The sequence below is a fragment of the Hyla sarda genome, chromosome 2 (genome assembly GCF_029499605.1).
Source record: "Hyla sarda isolate aHylSar1 chromosome 2, aHylSar1.hap1, whole genome shotgun sequence".
Taxonomy (NCBI): Eukaryota; Metazoa; Chordata; class Amphibia; order Anura; family Hylidae; genus Hyla; species Hyla sarda.
In genome coordinates, this window is record NC_079190.1 from 379,814,372 (window position 1) to 379,836,735 (window position 22,364).

At 43.0% G+C, this 22,364-nt stretch overlaps 1 protein-coding gene across 1 annotated transcript in view; it reads left to right on the forward strand.

Annotated features, from left to right (window-relative positions):
* The first annotated feature begins 3,914 nt into the window (after positions 1-3,914).
* Positions 3,915-22,364, forward strand: part of LOC130356665 (3 beta-hydroxysteroid dehydrogenase type 7-like) — a 38,151-nt gene continuing 19,701 nt past the window's right edge. The window contains exons 1-3 of the mRNA XM_056558486.1: positions 3,915-4,110; positions 9,884-10,039; positions 18,413-18,521. Coding sequence (XP_056414461.1) covers positions 3,963-4,110; positions 9,884-10,039; positions 18,413-18,521 — 413 coding nt within the window. The 5' untranslated portion in view covers positions 3,915-3,962. The remainder of the gene's footprint in view (positions 4,111-9,883; positions 10,040-18,412; positions 18,522-22,364) is intronic.

The following is a 22,364-nucleotide window of genomic DNA, read 5'->3' on the forward strand; positions in this document are numbered from 1 at the left end:
GTGTGATGGTGCAAGGGTTAAAGCCGCCAGACCTCTGGGTATCCACTACTAGTCCCAGCAAGTCACCAAATTAACCCTTAGATAAACGTGTTTCACCCGAGCTGCCTTCAGAAAGGTGAGCTCATATATTTAGAGATCAATGACAAGAGCTGATTAATTAAACATTTAATCTGATAAAAGGTATCACAGTGCTATGCATAAAAATTAACAAATGACATACAGGTATAAGAATATATATAAGAGTTTAGCAATCAAGTTCAGAAAAGTAAAAATGAAGTTCTTACAGCATTGATATTATAGCAGTCCATGAGAGAGGGTCTCCAGCTGTTCTTAGGATGGTCTTGTCAGCTTGGGGCACAGATCTTAACTCCCCTCTCTAGCATTGTTACATATTATATATCTCCTTTTTGGAGGGACTCCATTCCCCCCTCCCCTCTGGTCCCACCAGGGGGCATCTCTCTTCTTGGCCCTCTTATCTGGTTGATTATATGCAGGACTTCAAAAGACGATGTAAACACGCAGCCAGACCCCCCCCCCAATAAACTTCAATATACAAAAGACACAGGATACACCGTCTGAAAGACCCCTCACCCCCCAGGTCTTAGTTTATACACAGATGCAATAATAAAACACAGGTATGATTCCATAATCAGGCCTTGGGCCTGACATTAGGTAGCGCAGTTTTCCCACATTAGGTAACATAGTTTCCCCACATTAGGTAGCGCAGTTTTCCCACATTAGGTAGTATAGCCCCCCAATACACACACAGACAGACACACACAGGCACACAGATAGAACAACTTACTTGGCCTGCTCTCCGGCGGCGGTCTAATGAGTGACATCACTGACGTCCTCCTTCCCCAATCTGCGGAGGTACGTCACTTGCGCGACATCCCTCGTCAGACCTGGGTCGGCCGGCTGCAGACTCACTGTCTAAAGTGCCCACTGCACTATTATGCGCCACGGCCGCTTTAGAACAGTGAGCAGCGGCGGCTCAGCGGTAGGGCAAGCCCTACCATGGACCTACTAGGCACAAAAAAAAGGCGGGCAGCAAAGTGTCGCCTCTGAAAAGGGCTGCCTGCAACCAATGGTCCTACCAGGTCCCATGGTAGGGCTGACCCTGAAAATGGCGGGCTCCCTCACACGCTGGGCCCCTGTGCAGCTGAACTGGCTCCACAGGCGATATTTCTGCCCCTGGTGGGTATACAGACTTACATACCACACATTTCTCTATAGCTTGGATTAATAATTCAACAGAGACCAGTGACTCTTGGGCTGATGAACTTTCACAAGATTATTTTCAACCTGAAGACCAGGAAGTAAAGGCAATACTAGAGAGGGAGCAGACCAACAGCCTGTGGCTTGTGTCAGGTAGGAGTATACGCTGAACATAAATATCTTATCATTTCTATGTGCTTTTGTATTTCTTTCTTTGGTTCTTAACTAAACAGCATCAATCCTCTGTTTCTCCAGGTCCACCATGTATTGTCCATTTTTACACTGCTAAAAATGTCTCTTTAAAAAAAAAATGTTTTTTTTATTTTTTTTTATGTGTATTCCATGTATATTGTATTGTTATATTTAAGCCATGATTCTACATAGTATTATGGGTATCATTGAATAGTAAAAGCACTGAACACACATCAATTTTATGATCATAATTTGTACTGCCTCAAAATTGGTCATTTTCTCCTACTGGATTTTTGACCCTACCGATGACCCTACATTAAAAGACAGCGAGTGTGCGAGCCCTGGATGTGCATTTTAAAGTGCGCTATTTCTAAGTGTGTGACTTGAGACTTTACATTCTGGGAGTTTAGAAGAGTTACTTATAATCATTTACACCTGTTGCTACTATGTTTTAGGATCTGTTATCCCAGATATTCTGCATGATTACCAATGCGATCCAATGTACATCATGTGAAATTCATGTGTTCCTTGACCAGCTGTTTGAGCTTGTTATGCCTTTGGAAGCCCAGATCATGGATCTAAATGATCAACTTGCAACATTGAGAGGCAGGCATAACATGGAGAGGAGCCTACTACTACTAAGCGAGCAGTCTCTGGGGCAGGGGAAAGAGGCAGGTAGATTTGTTATAGTTAAAAGGCGGTGTATAGGGATAAGTGTAAGGGAGATTAGTCCTGATCTGGCACACCCCAACAAGTGTGCCCGGTTGGCAGATGAGAGGGATCTCAGCTTAGAGTTATCATTGATGCAGCGAGACACTGCAAGCCAAGACTCTGACAGCCGGTGGGGGGGGGGGTCTGCTCCAGTAAGGGGGGAAAGAGGAGCACAGGGCAGGCCAAAAAGGTACTGGTAGTGAGCGACTTAATTATTAGGAGGACAGACAGGGCGATCTGTAACAAGGACCAGAATGGTAAAACTATGTTTTGTGTTCCTGATGCTTGAGTTCGGCACTTTGCAGATTAGGTTAACAGATTAGTAGGAGGCCATCTCCAGTCTCCAGTCTGGGAAGGTTTCCAAAACTGGATATGCAGCCCCGCATAGAATGTGGGTGCTGCAGGGAGATTGAGGGGGGTCCCTATCAGACATCTTATCCCCTATCCTTTTGGATAGGGGATAAAATGTTGTATCCCTTTAAGGCAACAACCTCTATGGCAGTGATGGCGAACCTATGGCACGCTGAGCCCCCTCTGTGGGTACATGGCCACAGGCCCCGTCACATTCCGGACATCCCTGTGTCCCGAAAGGTCATTTCGGGACACAAGGATGTCCCAATTACCTCTCTGCGGCCCCGCGTTAGCTTTAAAAACGCAGGGACCGCCGGGAGGTAGAGCACACAGGGACGTCACTAACGTCCCTTTTGTGCGCCCATAAAGCAGAGCAGAGCATAGGGGAGGACCGAGGATAACGCACGCATGGTAAGTGACCAGCGGGACATCATCTTCGGTGTTCCGACAAAGACATACAGCCTCCAGCCATACACTGTATATGGCTGGAGGCTGTATGTCTGTGGGGGAATATACTGCCAGCCTAATGTGGGGGAACACTGCCTGCCTAAGGTTGGGGAACACTGCCTGCCTAAGGTGGGGGAACACTGCCTGCCTAATGTGGGGGGAACTTTACTGCCAACCTTGTGGGGGGAATTATACTGCCAACCTTGTGGGGGGAATTATACTGCCAACCTTGTGGGGGGAATTATACTGCCAACCTTGTGGGGGGAAGTATACTGCCAACCTTGTGGGGGAATTATACTGCCAACTTTGTGGGGGAAATTATACTGCCAACCTTGTGGGGGAATTATACTGCCAACCTTGTGGGTGTGGGGGGAATTGTACTGCCAACCTTGTGGGGGGAATTATACTGCCAACCTTGTGGGGGGGACTATACTGCCAACCCTACTGTGGGGGAACTATAATGCCAACCTAATGTGGGGGAACTATACTGCACCTAATGTGGGGGAACTATACTGCCAACCTAATGTGGGGGAACTATACAGCCAACCTAATGTGGGGAACTATCCTGCCAACCTAATGTGGGGTAACTATACTGCACCTAATGTGGGGGAACTATACTGCCAACCCTAATGTGGGGTAACTATACTGCCAACCCTAATGTGTATTCTAATTTAATTGCTGTGCTGGCACTTTGAGGGAAAAACAAGTTGGCGTGCATTACGGTTCGGGCACTTGGGCTCAAAAAGGTTCTCCATCACTGCTCTAAGGTAATATTATCAAGAGAGGCATCGGGAGATTAGGGAGGTAAACAAGTGCCTCAGAAATTGATGGAGAAAGGAGGGGTTTGGCTTTATGGAGATGACGGCATTTAAACACTCTGGTGGAGATTTATGAAAACCTGTCCAGAGGAAAAGTTGCTGAGTTGCCCATAGCAACCAATCAGATCGCTTCTTTAATTTAACAGAGACCTTTTAAAAAATGAAAGAAACAATCTGATAAACCTGTCATTTTATAGAATTTCATAGGTTATTTTTCTCCTCGGTATGGAGAAGGATCTGGTGTACCTGGTGACCGGTGGATGTGGCTTTATTGGAGAATGGATTGTAAAACTCTTGCTTAAGGAAGACTATGTGAAGGAAGTTCGAATTTTTGATCTCAATGAGAGTGAAGCCATAAAACATCTAGACACAGGTAAATACAAAAAATGATCACTAAAGCTTATATACACAGAAATGGCATGTCTTCTTATTGCATGAATACGCCTCTGCACAAAGTAATGTCTTTCTCATACCACACAGTTGGGGTCTGTAATAGAACTAATGACTGATGAAAAAGCCAGAGCATTATTAACTATAGAAACCAAAGAAAAAAACTGTGGCACCAATACCTCGTAAACGTAAACCCTTAGCAAGACAATACAGCAACTGAACAGGCAGCCAAACAGTCTCCAGCAGCGATGGTGCTAGAGCAAAGTGAACAGCAATCACCAATATGTATACCAAGAAGAAACAAAGGTGCTCTGCACTCACCGCTAAATGCTGGTTAAACAGCTTCCATCTCGGGCTGTTTTGGCACGGTGAACTGGACTGCGTGGGGCAGTCACATACCATTTTCCTACGTAAAATATGATTATGCAGCTCACAGTGATAAATGCGAACTCTCTCACCCAAAGAGAGAAAAATGGATAAATGTATATAAAAAAGGGACTTTTCAGTCCTCAGCACACCATCTACTGCAAAATAGCTGTATGATGAATGTCAGTTCTTTTCAGAAAAAATTATTCTTTAGACAAATATCCAGGGCTCGAGTCCTGCAGGAGCGCACAGGAACGGCTTTCCTTTGCTTTTTCCACAGGAGGAATGCCGTCCCTGTTACATTAGTCCTGCAGGACCTCTCTGTTCTTACCCTCCCTCCGTCTCCTCCCCCGACCCGGACAGCTAGATGCTGGAGATATAGGACCTGTGATGATGTCACCATCACATGTTGGGGGCGTAGCTTAGCTGACGAGCAGAGGAGAGATCGTGGCTGAAGGACCTGTGTGAGGCTGTGGAGGAGGCGGGGCTGAGCTGGAGGAGACTGTCACATGTCACCCCAGTAAGGTAATTACATTGAAAGAGATTTGTTACAGTGTGTCACCCCAGTAGTAGCTAATTATATGAGGAGGAGGTTTGTTGCAGTGTGTCACCCCAGTAGTAAGGTAATTATATGAGGAGGAGGTTTGTTACAGTGTGTCACCCCAGTAGTAAGGAGATTACATGAGGAGTATATTACATTATGTTATCATGATGATAAGGACTTTTTTTGTTATAGTGTACTATCAGAATAATAACCCCTTAAGAACATTGGGGGAGATATATAAAGTCCTGTGCAGAGGAAAAGTGGAGCAGTTGCCCATAGCATCCAATCAGATCGCTGCTTTCATTTTCAGAGGCCTTTAAAAAAAATAAAGAAGCAATCTGATCGGTTGCTATGGGCAACTGGTCAACTTATCCTCTGCACAGGTTTTAATAAATCTCCCCCCATTGGATGTAAATATACATCTTGGTGCCCTGGTACTTATAGGGGTACTCCTCCCCTAGACATCTTATCCTCTATCCAAAGGATATGGAATAAGATGTCTGATCTCAGCTGTGGCACCCCGCTGTCATCACTCGCAAACTCGCTCTGTGCGTAATGATTGGCGATACAGGGGCCGGAGTATCATGACTTCACGGCATCGTTCTTTGTGATATCACGACCTGTCCCCTTAATGCAAGTCTATGGGAGGGGGCGTGATGGCAGAACATCACGTCGCGAGGGGGGGGGGGGGGGTTGTATTTGAAATCTTGGGTGAGTTCCCACACTTTTTTTTCCAGGACTTGACCCCTGCAAATATCTTATATCATATATCTGAACAATTTATTCTAAAATGTACAATAATAATATAGAATAATAGATGCACAAACCCCAGGGCCCTACGGTTGTGTATACATTTATCCCCTTAACGACGCAGGACGTAAATGTACGTCCTGGTGAGGTGGTACTTAATGCACCAGGATGTACATTTACGTCCTATACATAACCACGAGCGATGCTCTGGTCATGCGTGGCAGGTCCCAGCTGCTGATAGCAGCCAGGGACCCACCTGTAATGGCCAACATCCACGATCGCGTGTATGTCTGCCATTAACCCCTCAGATGCCGTGATCAATACAGATCACGGCATCTGCAGAAGTGCGGCACTTAATGTGGAGCTGCGGGCGATCCAATCATCTGTAATGGCGGTCAGAGGTCCCTTCACCTGCCTCTGTCCATCTACTGGCATCTTCTGCTCAGGTCTGAGATCGATCAGACCAGAGCAGAAAATAACTGATAACACGGATCAGTGCTATGCCCTATGCACAGCACTGAACAGTATTAGCAATCAAATGATTGCTATAAATAGTCCCCTATGGGAACTATTAAAGTGTAAAAATAAAAGTTAAAAAAGTTAAAAATAGAAGTAAAAAAAATGTGAAAAATCCCCTCCCCCAATAAAAATTTTAATTGTCAGTTTTTCCTCATTTTACCCCCAAAAAGTTTTGCATTTTTTTAAATAAACATATTTGGTATCGTCGCATGCGTAAATATCCAAACTATTAAAATATAATGTCGATTATCCCTTACGATGAATGGCGTGAACGTAAAAAAAAGGCCAAAATTGCTGCTTTTTTTATAACATTTTATTCCCAAAAAAAATTTATAAAAAATGTATTAAAAGTTTTATATATGCAAATGTGGTATAAAAAAATTACAGATCACGGCGCAAAAAAATTAGCCCTCATACCGCCACTTATACGGAAAAATGAAAAAGTTATAGGTCAGCAAAATAGAGGGATTTTAAACGCACTAATTTGGTTAAAAAGTTTGAGATTTTTTTTAAGCAGTATCATAACAGAAAAGTATGTAATCATGGGTATCATTTTAATCGCATTGACCCACAGAATAAAGAAAACAGGTCAATTTTACTGTTAAGTGTACGGCATGAAAACAAAACCTTTCAAAATTTGCAAAATTGCGGTTTTCTTATCAATTTCCCCACACAAATAGTATTTTTTTGGTTGCGCCATACATTTTATGGTAAAATGAGTGATGTCATTACAAAGCACAACTGGTCGTGCAAAAAAAAAGCCCACATACTAGTCTGTGGATGAAAACATAAGAGAGTTATGATTTTTAGAAGGCGAGGAGGAAAAAACAAAAACGTAAAAATAAAATTGTCTGAGTCCTTAAGGGGTTAAAACAACTCAATTAGTCATAAAATATAAGTATCACTTGATCCCCCAATTTAACTACACAAAGATATCTCCTAAATGAATCTTGTTGTAACTAACACATATGTGGATTGATGTAAAATAGCGATTTTGGTCATAAATTGTACATAATAATGAATATCAGTGATGCACTGTAACATTGCTATTATCACAGTATTATGCAGTAAATGGAACAATTTGTCCTGAAATAAAATAATATTTATCCTGAAATAAAACAGTGTTTGTCCTGGGTTGAGAATGCACCAAATGTTTAGTAAATTGATAGACTATCAGTCCTGTAATCAATAGAGTCCTGCAGACAGTGCAATAAATAAAAGTCCTGCAATGGTAGAACAGATAAAGTCCTGCAAATAAATGTATCATTCAGTGGTTGTGCATCAAATAATCATTTGTGTACTGCCAGTCCTGTAAGGAAAGAAAATGTAGCGAAATTCTGACAGATTTTAGCAGTGCGTTAACTATAAATCCTGCAAGGGAAGTAACGGCATCCTTCTATATTGTGGCACTGTGTTCCCGGCACAAGTAAGTGGATGGATGCCTGTAAGTAAATGATTTGGGCACAGAGTGCCATTCACAACTTCACGTCGTTCTGGTAACAGTATTTCTGGACTCTAGCCAGGAGGCGGTGATGGATTCGCACTGTGTGTGACGGCTCACTCCAGCGAGCTCTCCTGTGGCGTGTGACGTGGACAGTCAGCTGACCAAGTGGAGTAGCGTGCGCACTCTATAGTAATCCTTAAAGTTCTCTGGCTTGAATTAATTGTAAAGTATACGCTGGCAGGCTTGTGCAATGTACCTCCAGTATCTTTCTTTGGCCACCTGATATATGAAAATTGGAACAAAGCCTTTAGTGCTCATCAATGTCTGTGATCTGTTCTGTATAACCGTTTTTTTTATTTTATTTTTATTGAAGGAGCTATGGTAATCCCTAAATTTGGGGCCCTTGTATATACAATCTGGGGTTTTAATGGTAGTAACCTCCCAATGATTTTATCTCTCTGAACTAGATGCCAATGTTTGTGGATAATTTCTTCTGCTTTTTTATAGTCTTTATTAAATGGAAGAATAATTATTGGTTGTTGTTCTATTGCCTGAAAAGAACTGACATCCATCATACAGCTTTTTTGCAATAGGTGGTGCGCTGAGGACTCAAAAATCCCTTTTTTTATATACATACCTTTTTCCTGTGAAGTTCCATGTTCATTTAGTATATGAATATACTATACTTGATCATCATAGGTGTGCACAACTTACTGCATCAGGTTGAGCACCCTAAAGCTACACCCCAACCTCACCCTTAGCCATGCCCCTAACCACATCTTCAGTCACAACCCCCTAACCCTAACACCCTGCCTTCATATTCAATATTTTCACACTGCTGTTCAGCAACACAACCGCTACTCCATTAATTGTTCATGGAGCAGTGCCTGCATAGAAAAGAGTGCAGTGCTGGTCCATCCCTTCATTTTGGGGAACATTTCACATTAATTCTGGTAATCAATGGGGCTCTCAGTGGTCGGACCCCCACTGATCACTATCCTGTGAATCGGGATGCTTTTTAATTGTGTTGTCAGCCTGTCACCTGAGTTTAGGAGGATCTCCTATTTTCAGGTGACAGACTAACAACAACAGTTTTCATTAGCACAATAGACTATATAAGTAATTCCTGTGCATTTATATCCAGTAATGCCCCTATATGCCTAAATAATACCACTATCATTACCACTACAGGCCATATAAGTGATGCCCCTAAATATGCCTAAATAATACCACTGTCACGATTCGGCTCACAGGTAGTGGATCCTCTGTGTCAGCGAGGGATTGGCGTAGACCGTGCTGGTGGACCGGTTCTAAGAGGCTACTGGTGTTCACCAGAGCCCGCCGCAAAGCGGGATGGTCTTGCTGCGGCAGTAGCAACCAGGTCGTATCCACTAGCAACGGCTCAACCTCGCTGACTGCTGAGAAGGCGTGGGACAGAAGGACTAGGCAGAGGCAAGGTCATACGTAGCAGAAGGTCGGGGCAGGCGGCAAGGTTCGTAGTCAAGATGGATAGCAGGAGTTCAGGTAACACAGGCTTTGGACAACACTAAACGCTTTCACTGGCACAAGGCAACAAGATCCGGCAAGGGAGTGCAGGGGAGGTGATCAGATATAGCCAGGGAGCAGGTGGAAGCCAATTAAGCTAATTGGGCCAGCAGGCACCAATCATTGGTGCACTGGCCCTTTAAGTCTCAGAGAGCTGGCGCGCGCGCGCCCTAGAGAGCAGAGACGCGCGCGCCAGCACATGACAGGAGGGGCCCGGGACGGGTAAGTGACCTGGGATGCGATTCGCGAGCGGGCGCGTCCCGCTGTGCGAATCGCATCCCCGACGGCCATGTCAGTGCAGCGCTCCCGGTCAGCGGGACTGACCGGGGCGCTGCAGGGAGAGAGACGCCGTGAGCGCTCCGGGGAGGAGCGGGGACCCGGAGCGCTAGGCGTAACAACCACTATACCATAGCTGCTGTCATTACCACTACAGACCATGTAACATAAGAAGTAAGTCCATATAGGTAATTATAGTGAAGTTACAGCAATAAGTAATTACAGTTAATGAGTCAGTTCATGAAATGTAATTGATGTTTATGTTAGGCAATGTGTCCCTGACTTCTCCATTATATCTCATTGAAATTTTAGCATATACTGCGGTTACTTTTGTTAAAGGAGATATTACGGAGTTCAGCCAAATTTTGTCAGCTGTTGAAGGTGTTGATGTCGTGATTCACACTGCTGCCCTTGTGGACTATTTAGATGTATTTCCTTTTAAGAAGCTAGAAGCTATAAATGTTGGAGGTAAGTTGAAAATTCAGTTCATTTGACATCTACTTTGCTCTATACAGTCTCCACTAACAAAGTGGCCACAATGTCATGCTGCTTTGTAGCAACATGTTTTCAATAGGCTGCTGTGAACCAACATACCACTGTGCAGGTTCCCTATGACCTTAGTGACACACAACCAAACACCAAATCTATATATATAGAAAACTTAACATATCTATGTACGTATGTTCAAGCAATAACTTCTAAATGGCTGGAGAGATTTGGAGGGAACTTGGTACACATATTACTTATATGTCAACTAAAAGTATAGTAAGCGAGAGTTTCCTTTCCCCCCTTGCTTCATAATCTAATACACTAGAAGCAGTTTAGTTTGTCCATGGGAATCAGTCCCTGGATGGAATCAGAAGATTCATCGTATTGAGCCTTTATTGTATCCTAGTAGTTAAAAAAGCCATGTCTGCTCCCTTCCCTTGATAAGCTAGAGTTTAATTAACCCTAACCGACCCCCTTATGCAAGGTTGTTTTTTTCTTCTTCACTGAATTCCTATGGGAACACATCTCCTGATTTCATCACTTTCAGGCTACAGAGAGTGCCCAGGACTTTTAAACATTCTGATGACTATCTGGCAGGCAGGTACAGAGAATAGTACGTGTGGGGCACAGGATAAAATTAGATTAGATAATATTTGCTTCTGCTGTTTTATCAAGGGAAGGGAGCAGGTAAGGTTTTGTAACTACTAGGATACAATAAAGGCCCAATACTAGCAATCTTCTGATTCCATCCAGGGACTGATTCACATGGACAAACTAAACTGCATCTTGTGTATTAGATCATGAAGCAAGGGGGAAAGGAAACTGTACTTTGAAATCCAAGTTTAAAAAGGATATCATATAAACAAAATAGTAGATGATCCAGCACCTAAACATCCTTAAAAGATCTGTGCACTATGGGAGTCATCTGTAGTAGTTAGAGTATTGATTTTTTCCCCCTATGATTGATTTAAAAGGCATATGGGGCAAAACATTGAGGAGGGGGGCTTATCCATGTTGTTTTTTATATAATTGTTTATTTAATTTTCAAACTTGCTTCCTTTCCATGTTACAGCTATTTCTCTCTGCCTCTTGTTTACTGTTGGTTGTCTAGGCTACAGACCACCTTTCCTTACTCTGAAGCAGTGGACGGGCTACTGCAGACGTTATCTGATAGGAACCTTATCTTTAAACATAATTACTAACACACAAGCTCTTCTGCTTGTGTGCAAGCTGTAATATGTCAGTGAGTCATGCAAAGTGCTAGTAGCTTGCAAAAAAAAACAGCAAATCCTGTGTGTCTAAAGTGTCAATCAAAGAGGAAGGATCCTCCCTACTGAATGCAGGAAGAGAGGAGGCTCTGCTCTGATCTAAAAAGGCAGATGAGAACATCCCTTTGATGATTTAATATGCACTGGTCATTCTGGTTAAAAATAATAATGACTTAAATATGTGTTCGGCCCATAAGGGCTCATTCACACGGCCATTGTGCACCACTAAAGGGAGCTCTGCTAGTCCTTCAATACCATGGGAGTTGAGTGGAGCAACAAATATTTGATGCAGGGGGACCAGCGGCAGGTACCTCAGGAGCATGCGGGGACCAAGACCGGCAAGTGGAGCAGGCAGCAGGGAGGACCGGAAGTCAAGTGGGGCGTCCGAGACAGCAGTGAAGATCGCTGTAAAGTGCTGCTTCTAGGACTTTCAAAACTACAAATTTTGGGGGGTATTTTCTGCTATTAACCCTTGCAAAAATGTGAAATTTGGGGGGAAACACACATTTTAGTGATTTTTTTTTTTTACATATGCAAAAGTCGTGAAACACCTGTGGGGTATTAAGGCTCACTTTATTCCTTGTTACGTTCCTCAAGGGGTCTAGTTTCCCAAATGGTATGCCATGTGGGGGGGGGGGTTTGCTGTTCTGGCACCATAGGGGCTTCCTAAATGCAACATGCCCCCCCAAAAACCATTTCAGAAAAACGTACTCTCCAAAATCCCCTTGTCGCTCCTTCGCTTCTGAGCCCTCTACTGCGCCTGCCGAACACTTTACATAGACATATGAGGTATGTGCTTACTCGAGAGAAATTGGGCTACAAATATAAGTATACATTTTCTCCTTTTACCCCTTGTAAAAATTCAAAAATTGGGTCTACAAGAACATGCGAATGTAAAAAATGAAGATTGTGAATTTTCTCCTTCACTTTGCTGCTATTCCTGTGATACACCTAAAGGGTTAAAACGCTGACTGAATGTCATTTTGAATACTTTGGGGGGTGCAGTTTTTATAATGGGGTCATTTATGGGGTATTTCTAAGATGAAGACCCTTCAAATCCACTTGAAAAATTGTGAGTTTGGAAATTTTGTGAAAAATTGGAAAATTGCTGCTGAACTTTGAAGCCCTCTGGTGTCTTCCAAATGTAAAAACACGTCAATTTTATGATGAAAACATAAAGTAGGCATATTGTATATGTGAATAAAAAAATGATTTGGAATATCCATTTTCCTTACAAGCAGAGAGCTTCAAAGTTAGAAAAATGCTAAATTTTCAAATTTTTCATCAAATTTTGGGATTTTTCACCAAGAAAGGATGCAAGTTACCACAAAGTTTTACCACTATGTTAAAGTAGAATATGTCACGAAAAAACAATCTCGGAATCAGAATGATAACTAAAAGCATTCCAGAGTTATTAATGTTTAAAGTGACAGTGGTCAGATGTGCAAAAAATGGCCGGGTCCTAAGGTGTAAAATGGCTCGGTCCTTAAGGGGTTAAAATGGACAGAGATGCCAGCAGAGAGCACTGTGGTCATGGTGTAAGCAGAGAGCTCTGTGTTCCAAAAAGAAAACCATTTCCTATGTAGTATTCAGCAACTAATAAGTACTGGAAGGATTAAGATTTTTTTAAAGAAGTTAGTTGTAGTTTTGCAACAGCTGGAGGTTTGCCCCGCCCCCCCATGTGAATGTACAGGGTACATTCACACGGGCGGGGGTTTACAGTGAGTTTCTCTCTTCAAGTTTGAGATGAAGCTAATTTTCCGCTGCAGCTTAAACTCCCAGCGGGAAACTCACTGTAAACCCCCGCCCATGTGAATGTATCCTAAAAACACTACACTACAACTACACAAAATAAAAAGTAAGAAACACTACATATACCCCTACACAGTCCCCTCCCCCCAATAAAAATGAAAAACATCTGGTACCGCACTGTTTCTAAAACGGAGCCTCCAGCTGTTGCAAAACAACAACTCCCAGAATTGCCGGACAGCCATTGACTGTCCAGGCATGCTGGGAGTTTTGCCACAGCTTGAGGCGCCCTATGTCTGTCCCCCCCCCCCCCCCCATGCAAATCCCTAAATTAGGCCTCAAATGCGCATGGCGCTCTCTCACTTCGGAGTCCTGTAGTATTTCAAGGAAACAGTTTAGGGCCACATATGGGGTATTTCCGTATTTGCGTTACAAATTTTGGGGGGCTTTTTCTCCTTTTACCCCTTATCAAAAGGTAAAGTTGGGGTCTACTCTAGCATGTTATTGTGAAAAAAACATTTTTTACACTAACATGCTGGTGTTGCCCCATACTTTTCATTTTAAAAGGAAAAAGAGACCCCAAAATTTGTAATGCAATTTCTTCTGAGTACGGAAATACCCCAAATGTGGACATTAAATGCTCTGTGGGTGCACAACATGGCTCAGGAGTGAGAGCGCACCATGTACATTTGAGTTGATTTGAACAGGGGTGGCTGATCGTTACAGGGGTTTCTGACATAAACACGAAAAAAAAAACACCCACATGTGACCCCATTTTTTAAACTACACCCTTCACGGAACATAACAAGGGGTAAAGTGAGCCTTTACACCCCACAGGTGTTTGAAGAATTTTCGTTAAAGTTGGATGTGAAAATGACATTTTTTACTAAATTGCTGGTGTTATCTTAACTTTTTCATTTTCACAAGGGGTAATAGCAAAAAAGCCCCCCATAATTTGTAATACCATTTCTTCTGAGTATATAAATACCTCATATGTGGATGTAAAGTGCTCTGCGGGCGAACTACAGGGCTCAGAAGAGAAGGAGCGCCATTGGGCTTTTGGAGAGAGAATGTGTTTGGAATTGAAGGCCATGTGCGTTTACAAAGCCCCCATGGTGTCAGAACAGTGGACCCCTCCCACATGTGACCCTATTGTGGAAACTACACCCCTCATGTAATGTAATAAGGGCCACAGTGAGCATTTACGCCCCACAGGTGTCTGACAGATTTTTGGAACAGTGGTCCATGAAAATTAAAAATGTCATTTTTCATTTGCCCAGCCCACTGTTCCAAAAGTCTGCCAAACCCCAGTAGAGTGTAAATGCTCACTGAACCCCATATTAGATTCCGTGAGGGGTTTAGTTTCCGAAATAGGGTCACATGTGAGTCCACTGTTCTGGCACCTTGGGGGGCTTTGTAAACGCACATGGCCCCAGACTTCCATTCCAAACAAATTTTCTTTTCAAAAGCCCAATGGCGCTCCTTCTCTTCTGAGCATTGTTGTGCGCCAGCAGAGTACATTACATCCACACATGGGGTATTTTCATACTCAGAAGAAATGGGGTTACAAGTTTTGGGGTTCATTTTCTCCTAGTACCTCTTGTAAAAATGGTAAATTTGGGGGAAAAAATGCATTATAGTGAAAAATAAATTCATGTAGACATCCAACTTTAATGAAAAGTCGTCAAACACCTATGGGGTGGTAAGGCTCACTGTACGCCTTGTTACGTTCCTTGAGGGGTGTAGATTCCAAAATAGTATGCCATGTGTTTTTTTTTCTTTTGTTCTGGCACCATAGGGGCTTCCTAAATGTGACATGCCCCCCAAAAACCATTTCAGAAAAACTCTCCAAAATCCCATTGTCGCTCCTTCCCTTCTGAGCCCTCTAGTGCACCCACAGAGCACTTTACGTTCACATGTGAGAGATTTACTTTCTCAAGAGAAATTGGGTTACACATTTTAGGGGAATTTCTCTCTTTTTACGAAAAAATTCAAAAACTGGGTCTACAAGAACATGCGAGTGTAAAAAATTAAGAATTTGAATTTTCTCCTTCACTTTGCTGCTATTCCTGTGAAACACCTAAAGGGTTAACATACTTACTGAATGTCATTTTGAATACATTGAGGGGTACAGTTTTTATAACGGGGTAATTTATGGGGTATTTCTTATATGAAGGCCCTTCAAATCCACCTCAAACTGAACTGGTCCCTGAAAAATTCTGATTTTGAATTTTTTTTAAAGAATGTCAAAATTGCTGCTGAACTTTGAAGCCCTCTGATGTCTTCCAAAAGTAAAAACATGTCAACTTTATGATGCAGGCATATGTATGAGCTGACACTGGTTGACATTGAAGTTACACAAGGGAGTCCCCCTATCCGCTTGGATCATCAAGAAATCGTTGATGGCCTTTCTCTGTTCGTAAAGTTGGACCAACATATGGAGGGTGGAATTCCAACGTGTGGAAACGTCGCATATCAGACTATGTTGGGGGATACCGTTCTGATGCTGCAGCTCAAGAAGGGTGTGCTTTGCAGTGTACGAGTGTCTGAAGTGCATGCAAAGTTTCCTTGCCATTTTTGGATGTCTTGCAATTGGGTGGAACACTTTAGGAAATGCATGACAACCAGATTGAACATGTGTGCCATGCAGGGCGCATGGCTCAGGCTTCCTTGATGCAGTACAGACAAAATGTTCTTCCGTTGTTGGTCACCATGGTTCCCATTTCCAGTTTTCGTGGAGTAAGCCATGATTTGATTTCTTGACGAATCACTTTGAGCAAGTCCTCCCTGTGTGACACTGCAGTGCCCTGCACACTTGGTATGCTAGAGGGGCACTGTGAGTCGGACATTATTGCAGGACCAACGTCGTGAGAGCGTGGAGGCGGAAGTGGCGTGACCTGGCCAAGTTGCTGGTGTGGCTGTGCAGGAACCACATTCACCCAGTGGGCCGTAAAGGACATGTATTGTCCCTGACCGTAGTTACAGCTCCACATGTTAGCGCTGCCGTGCACTTTGGTACAAACCGACAGGCTCAAGGACTAGCCCATCTTCTGTAGGGCTGGTACTGCCTTTTTCAAAAAGAAATCATGGCTTGGGACTCTCCACCTTGGCTCGGCACAAGCCATCAGTTCTCTGAAAGGTGCAGAGTCCACCACTTGAAAAGGGAGGGACTGCAGCACCAGCAACTTGGACAGGAGCACATTCAGCTTCTGCGTCGTTGGATGAGTGGGCACATATTGCTGTCTCTTGGACATCGCTTCAGTGACAGATTGCAGCTGGAAGAACTGACGAGAAGTAGGAGGAGCAGGAGCATCTGGACCAACAGAAGATGGGAATGACAGACTGCTCCCTTAGGCTGAGGTGGTGGAGCCTTGGCTGGCTGAAACAGGGAGCGGCATGCCAATGGGCGATGCAGCTGTTGCTGCAACAGGCTGGACCACTGCATCGGAGCTACGGTTCTCCCAGGCTGCTTGATGGTGATGCTGCATATGTTGATACAGGGCCATGTTGCCAACATTGGGACCCTGGCCACGCTTCACCTTCTGCCGACACACCTTGCATGTGACCATGTTAACATCATCCGGGTGCTTGATAAAAAAAAAACTACCATGCCGCCGAGTAGCTGATTTTCCCCCCAACATTCCACACTGACTGACTGCTACTGCCGCCGACTCTGGGAACCCCTGCTCCACTACCTCCCGGGCAGGTAGGCTGCCGCAAAGCAGGTGGTCTATACTGGGCACATTTGGATCCAGACTTCCCACTTCTGCCACCATGCTGACTCCAAACCATGCTACCACCTTGCTGGCTCAGCTGCTGCCTCCTGTTCAACCTGTCATCCTCTTCTCCTGATCATGATAAAGCTCCTTCTGCACCCGGCTCCCAAGTGAGATAGGCTTCATCATCATCATCGAGTTGTGTCTGCACGTCACTGATGTTATCCTCAAGTTCCTCAACGGTGTCTGTTTCAGAGGCCTGAACGCTCGCAACACCACCTCCCACTCTCCTCAATACTACTTGCCCTAGCGGAGGAAGCAGCGGATGTCTCCTCCACTTATTGGCTGGGCAGTAGCTGCTGACTGTCCTCTAGTTGACTGTCCTCGCTGTATAGTGGAGCTGAGCCCACAGCATACAATACTTCTCTGGAGGAGGAAACAGCATAGGACAGAGGCAGTTGGAGGACAGGGACTGCTCACTGTCAGAAGTCGCTTTGGTTAACTCGGTCATCCACTTTATCCTATCAATGACGGCAGATGGGTTACTAGTCAAGACACGACTGCTAGCTGATACCGGGAGTTCAGGCCTCTTGCTAAGACTCCTGCTGACATGAGCCCTAGTCTGCTGCGACCTCTGCCTGCGCCTGATGAATTTAGGCCTCTGCCACTCCTCTGTGTACGGCTTGGCCCTTCTCTGCCCGACATACTTGTAGAACTGCTGGGTGCGTATATATTTCACTTATTTATGGATAATAAGCCCCAAAAAGGTTGCACCAGAAATAAGTGTACTCTCTCTTTTACTCTGAACTGTCCCTGCCTGTCTGCAGATATGCAGGCTTGAGGTGAATGGATTCGCTGCCGTGAAGAATAAGATCTGTATTGTCAGTAACACACAGTCTGCTCTCTGAGCTAATGGCTGCCGAATATATAGGGTTGTGACATCACAGGGCTGGCTGTCTGCTGATAGGCTGCATGCCACCATGTGATTCAGGGTGATCCCTCCTACCCACCTTCCCAGAATTCCTTACCCCATGTCCTCACACATGTAGCTGCCATTTTAGCTCCCCTGGCCCACACATAATGGAGTTAATGAAGCGATTTGTCTTATCGAATCGCAGTGATATTCGGATTGGTTATGAATCGAATTTTCCATGAAATTCGTAACGAATTTGGATTCGTCCGATTCTATTCGCTCATCTCTAGTCCTTCTGTTTGAGAGCATCCGGGCTGGATAACTCTTCCTTTTTCATATAAAATACAATTCCCTTGACTGGAGTTGAGTATGAGGAGTTGAGAGTGAGAGACTACACAGTGTTTTCACCATGCCTATTTCATGCTGAAAGGGTGTCCACTACAGTCAAAAGGGAGTTTTTAGGAGAAATATATCAATGGCCTAATGGCACACAAATAAAACATGACGTTGCTTGTCTCTTGGTCCTTATCCGGTTAGGCAGATCAATCACAAGTCAGGGGATACCCATCTGGATGCGCCAGCAGGAAGAATCTCAGTTGGGTCAACTTCACTGTTATGAGAGCCTGTGCAAAAGTATTAAAGTACCTATACTGTGATTTAAAGAGAGAAAATGCATATAATGTTTTTTTTTTTTTATTATACACAGGGACAGAAAATGTAATAAATGCATGTTTGGTGAAGGATGTGCCTTACTTAGTCTACACGAGTTCAATAGCTGCAGTAGGACCAAATATAAATAATGATCCACTGGTGAGGTAAGAAAATCACGTCTGTGGAATGAATTTTGTAAGCAATACTCTGGCTAGAGAGTAAGGCTATGTTCACACGCCAGAATTTCTGCATGGAATTCTGCATGAAAATTCTGAATGAATTCCGTATATATATATATATATATATATATATATATACACACACACACACACACACACTTCAATGGTATTCTGCTGTCCTATTCACACAACAGAATTTCTGCTGCAGGAATTCAATTTCCAGTACATTGGCTATAGATTTATGCTAAATTCCATGCAGAAATTCTGATGTGTGAACATAGTCTAAAAGTGTACTATAGTTGTGTAGATTGCAGTCAGGATAAAGTCTAAAACCACCGAAGTGCACGCACATAGTGGCCCTCATTTTCTTAAAATGGCGAGGATAGAAAATAAACAAAACGCTTGTTTCCTGGCGCTGCTAACTTTTGATTGATAAAGGTAGGACTTGTTTAACATTCAAAACAATAAAAGACAAACAAAGTGTTTCAGGGAGAGTGGTCACTTCCCCCTGCGTCTACAAGTACTACAAGTCACATAGGGTTTTTATAACACACAAACTGGTGACAATACAAAGTGAGTGGAGCTAAAGGAAAAATAAAACCTCTCTTTTATCAAAATAAAACATATATGCATAAGTAATACATGCATGGCATATACATAGATGAAAATAATCACGGATTAATCAGTATTTTTCTCAATCTGATAAAGGGGGGGGGGGTGATGCTCAAAATAGGCCACTTCATTAAAGGGTTCAAATAAAAGGGAGAAATAACAAAATTTGATATATAAACAATTCGAATCTGTAGAGGCTCTTCTGCTCCTTGGGGGTAGAAAGAATGAGGGAACACAACTAATATTTTTATATTTTCCTATTCTCATTCTCTGGTTGGGACTGCATACACTTAGGGCTGTATTTACAGCTTGTGATGCATAAGGACTTGGACTTAATACATAAGGGTAAGAGTTTTTTTTCATGCAGATCTGTTACAAATATATGGCAAAAAAAGCATGAGTTACATGCTGATTAGGCAGATCGCTCATATAATATTTGTATATGCAGCCCGTGGCAATATATATAATGGATCAACTGCTATCTATGATAGTTCGGTCAGATGCTGCACAATAATAATAACATCAAGTTATATGGAATAGTCTATAGTACTTGTTGTCTTCTATGAAGACCACTTTTGCTGTATGGGAAGCTATGTACCCCCGATGTACTTCTATGCTGTTGTTAGGTTCGAACCTAATGGTCGAGTCTTCTTTTACCGGTGGATTCCCAATTAGTGCGTTGAAGGCTTGTCAGAGCTGCAGTCTCCCAGTCAGTCCCCCAACGCCTCCTGCTACTCAAATAATAGACACAGACACAACTGCTGTAACTAAGTCGAGTGCAGTAACTAAGACTGACTCTTTGCTTAAAATAAGCTTTCTTATACAAGTATATAGGGCATGCGCAGTAAACTTTAAATTGTATGAAAGACAGGAAACCGTAAATCATTTGCGTAGTCAGCAGAAAGTTGAATACAAAAATACATAGCTAAGCTGAAATCTAATAAGCCATTGTTTCAAGGACATATCTGTGTAGGAAAAGATAAGAGTGCATCCCACGTCCTGTAGGCTTGAATATAAAACACCAATTGTCTCAAGTCCAAAAATTCAGGAGTTATGTAGAAAAACAAGAATGATAAAATGGAGTCTTTAAGAAAACAAAATGGAGTCTCCTCTACCCAATTCTATCACTGTGATGCTGTGGGGGAGATTTATCAAAACCGGTGCAGAGTAAAGGTTGACCAGTAGCCCATAGCAACCAATCAGATTGCTTCTTTCATTTTCAACACCTTAAGGACTGAGCCCGTTTTCACCTTAAGAACTCATAACGTGTTAAATTTGGCACCTACTAACCCATATAAGGGCTTGTTTTTTACGTCATCAATTGTACTTTGTAATGACATCACTTATTTTAGAACATAATCTGTGGTGAAACATAAAAATCTTTTGTGGGGTGAAAAAAAAATAATAAAAGCCATTTTGCTAGCTTTTTAGGGCTTCCGTTTCTACACAGTGCACTTTTCAGTAAAATTGACCCCTTATCTTTATTCTATAGGCCCATATGGTTACATACATACCCAATTTATGTAGGCTTTATTTTATTTTACTACTTAAAAAAATTATAACTACATGCACCAAAATTAGTATGTTTAAATATATAACTTTTTTTATTTTTCCGCATATCGGGCTATATGAGGGATAATTTTTTGCACTGCGGTCTGTAGTTTTTATTGGTGCCATTTTTGTTTTAATGGGACATTTTGCGCTTTTTAGTAATTTTTTTATGGTATATGAAGTGAACAAAAATGCACAATTTTGGACTTTGGTATTTTTTTTTTACGTGTATGCCATTGGGTTTAGCTAACCTTATATTTAAAGTTACACATGCGGCGGTACCACATATCATTATTTTAAATTTTTATTACATTATTGTATTAATAAAATGGGAAATGGGGGGTGATTCAAACTTTTATTAGAGGAGGGGCTTATTCACATTTATTAACTTTTTTTTTTACACTTTTTTTTTTTGCCCCCATAGGTGGCTATACCATGCAATCTTATGCCATAGCATAGCATTGATCAGTGTTATCGGTGCTCTGCTGCTACAGACTCTAGGGCTGGCTTGGAGCAGCAAAGGACCGATCGCACAGCGAGGAGGCAGGTAATGGCCCTACCGCCATCCTCTCAGCGGATCGGGAAATCACAATTTCATCGCGATGGTCCCGATCAGCTCCACTGTGCTGCCAGAATGCTTTCACTTTTACTTTAGATGCAGCAATCAACTTGATCGCAGCATCTAAAGGGTTAATGCCGGACATTGGCCCGATCGGTGATGTCTGGCATTAACCCTGGTTCCTGGCTGCTGATAACAGTCAGGACCCGCAGGGTTTAACGCACGCTCAGCCAGTGAGCGTGTTTTAAATGCCGGTAATGGGACCAGGGCGTGCAGGTAGGACTCAAGCACAAGGGTGTACCCATACTCCCTGCATCCGTAACAGGTTAAAAGGCCTCTGAAGAATGAAAGAAGCAATCTGATTGGTTGCTGTGGACAACTGGTCAGCTTTTACTCTGCACAGATTTTAATAAATCTCCCCCTATGTATCACAGTTACTGTAAAGGACAGTTGGTGTGTATCTCATCAATCCAGATGAGGTCCCTCGGCACTCTCGCACTTAACCTCTGTGGCTTCCAGCACAGCCACCTAGTCGCTTCTGGAACCACGGGACGTCAGCACTGGCGATCTTGAGGAGGTAAAGATCTGCTGCCGGTTTGAGGGTAAGTGTAGTGATGAAGCTGTTGGCGTCCTTCTCATGCGCTCCTTGCGCCAAGATGCAGTAACCGTTAGGAATTGCTGGGACTTTGGTATATTAGATAGTGAGCAATCTTGTATGTATCGATGGTATTAGTTGTAAATAAGGGTCAAGACTAGACGGGTTTCGAGATCTGCTCGATCTCTTTTTCAATAGCGAAAAAGGAGTTCAAAATATGTGATAAATTTCTCCAGTATTCTGACATCAGGAAATTTTTATTTAATTTGGACACATAGTCCTCTATATTAAACCACATAACATTTTGCACCCAGCCCTTCCTCAAGAGAGTCTCCTCTAAATCATTGTGTGGCCCACGGTTGCCTAATGTAGAGGACTCCACTGATGGTCTATAGTAGACTTTTAATAGTTTTTATTAAAAGAAAATTCTGTAGATGCAAGGATATAGAAGTTTCCTATTTTAGCATGCTACTAAACTTTGAGTCACTAAATATTGAGTCATTCTACAAAT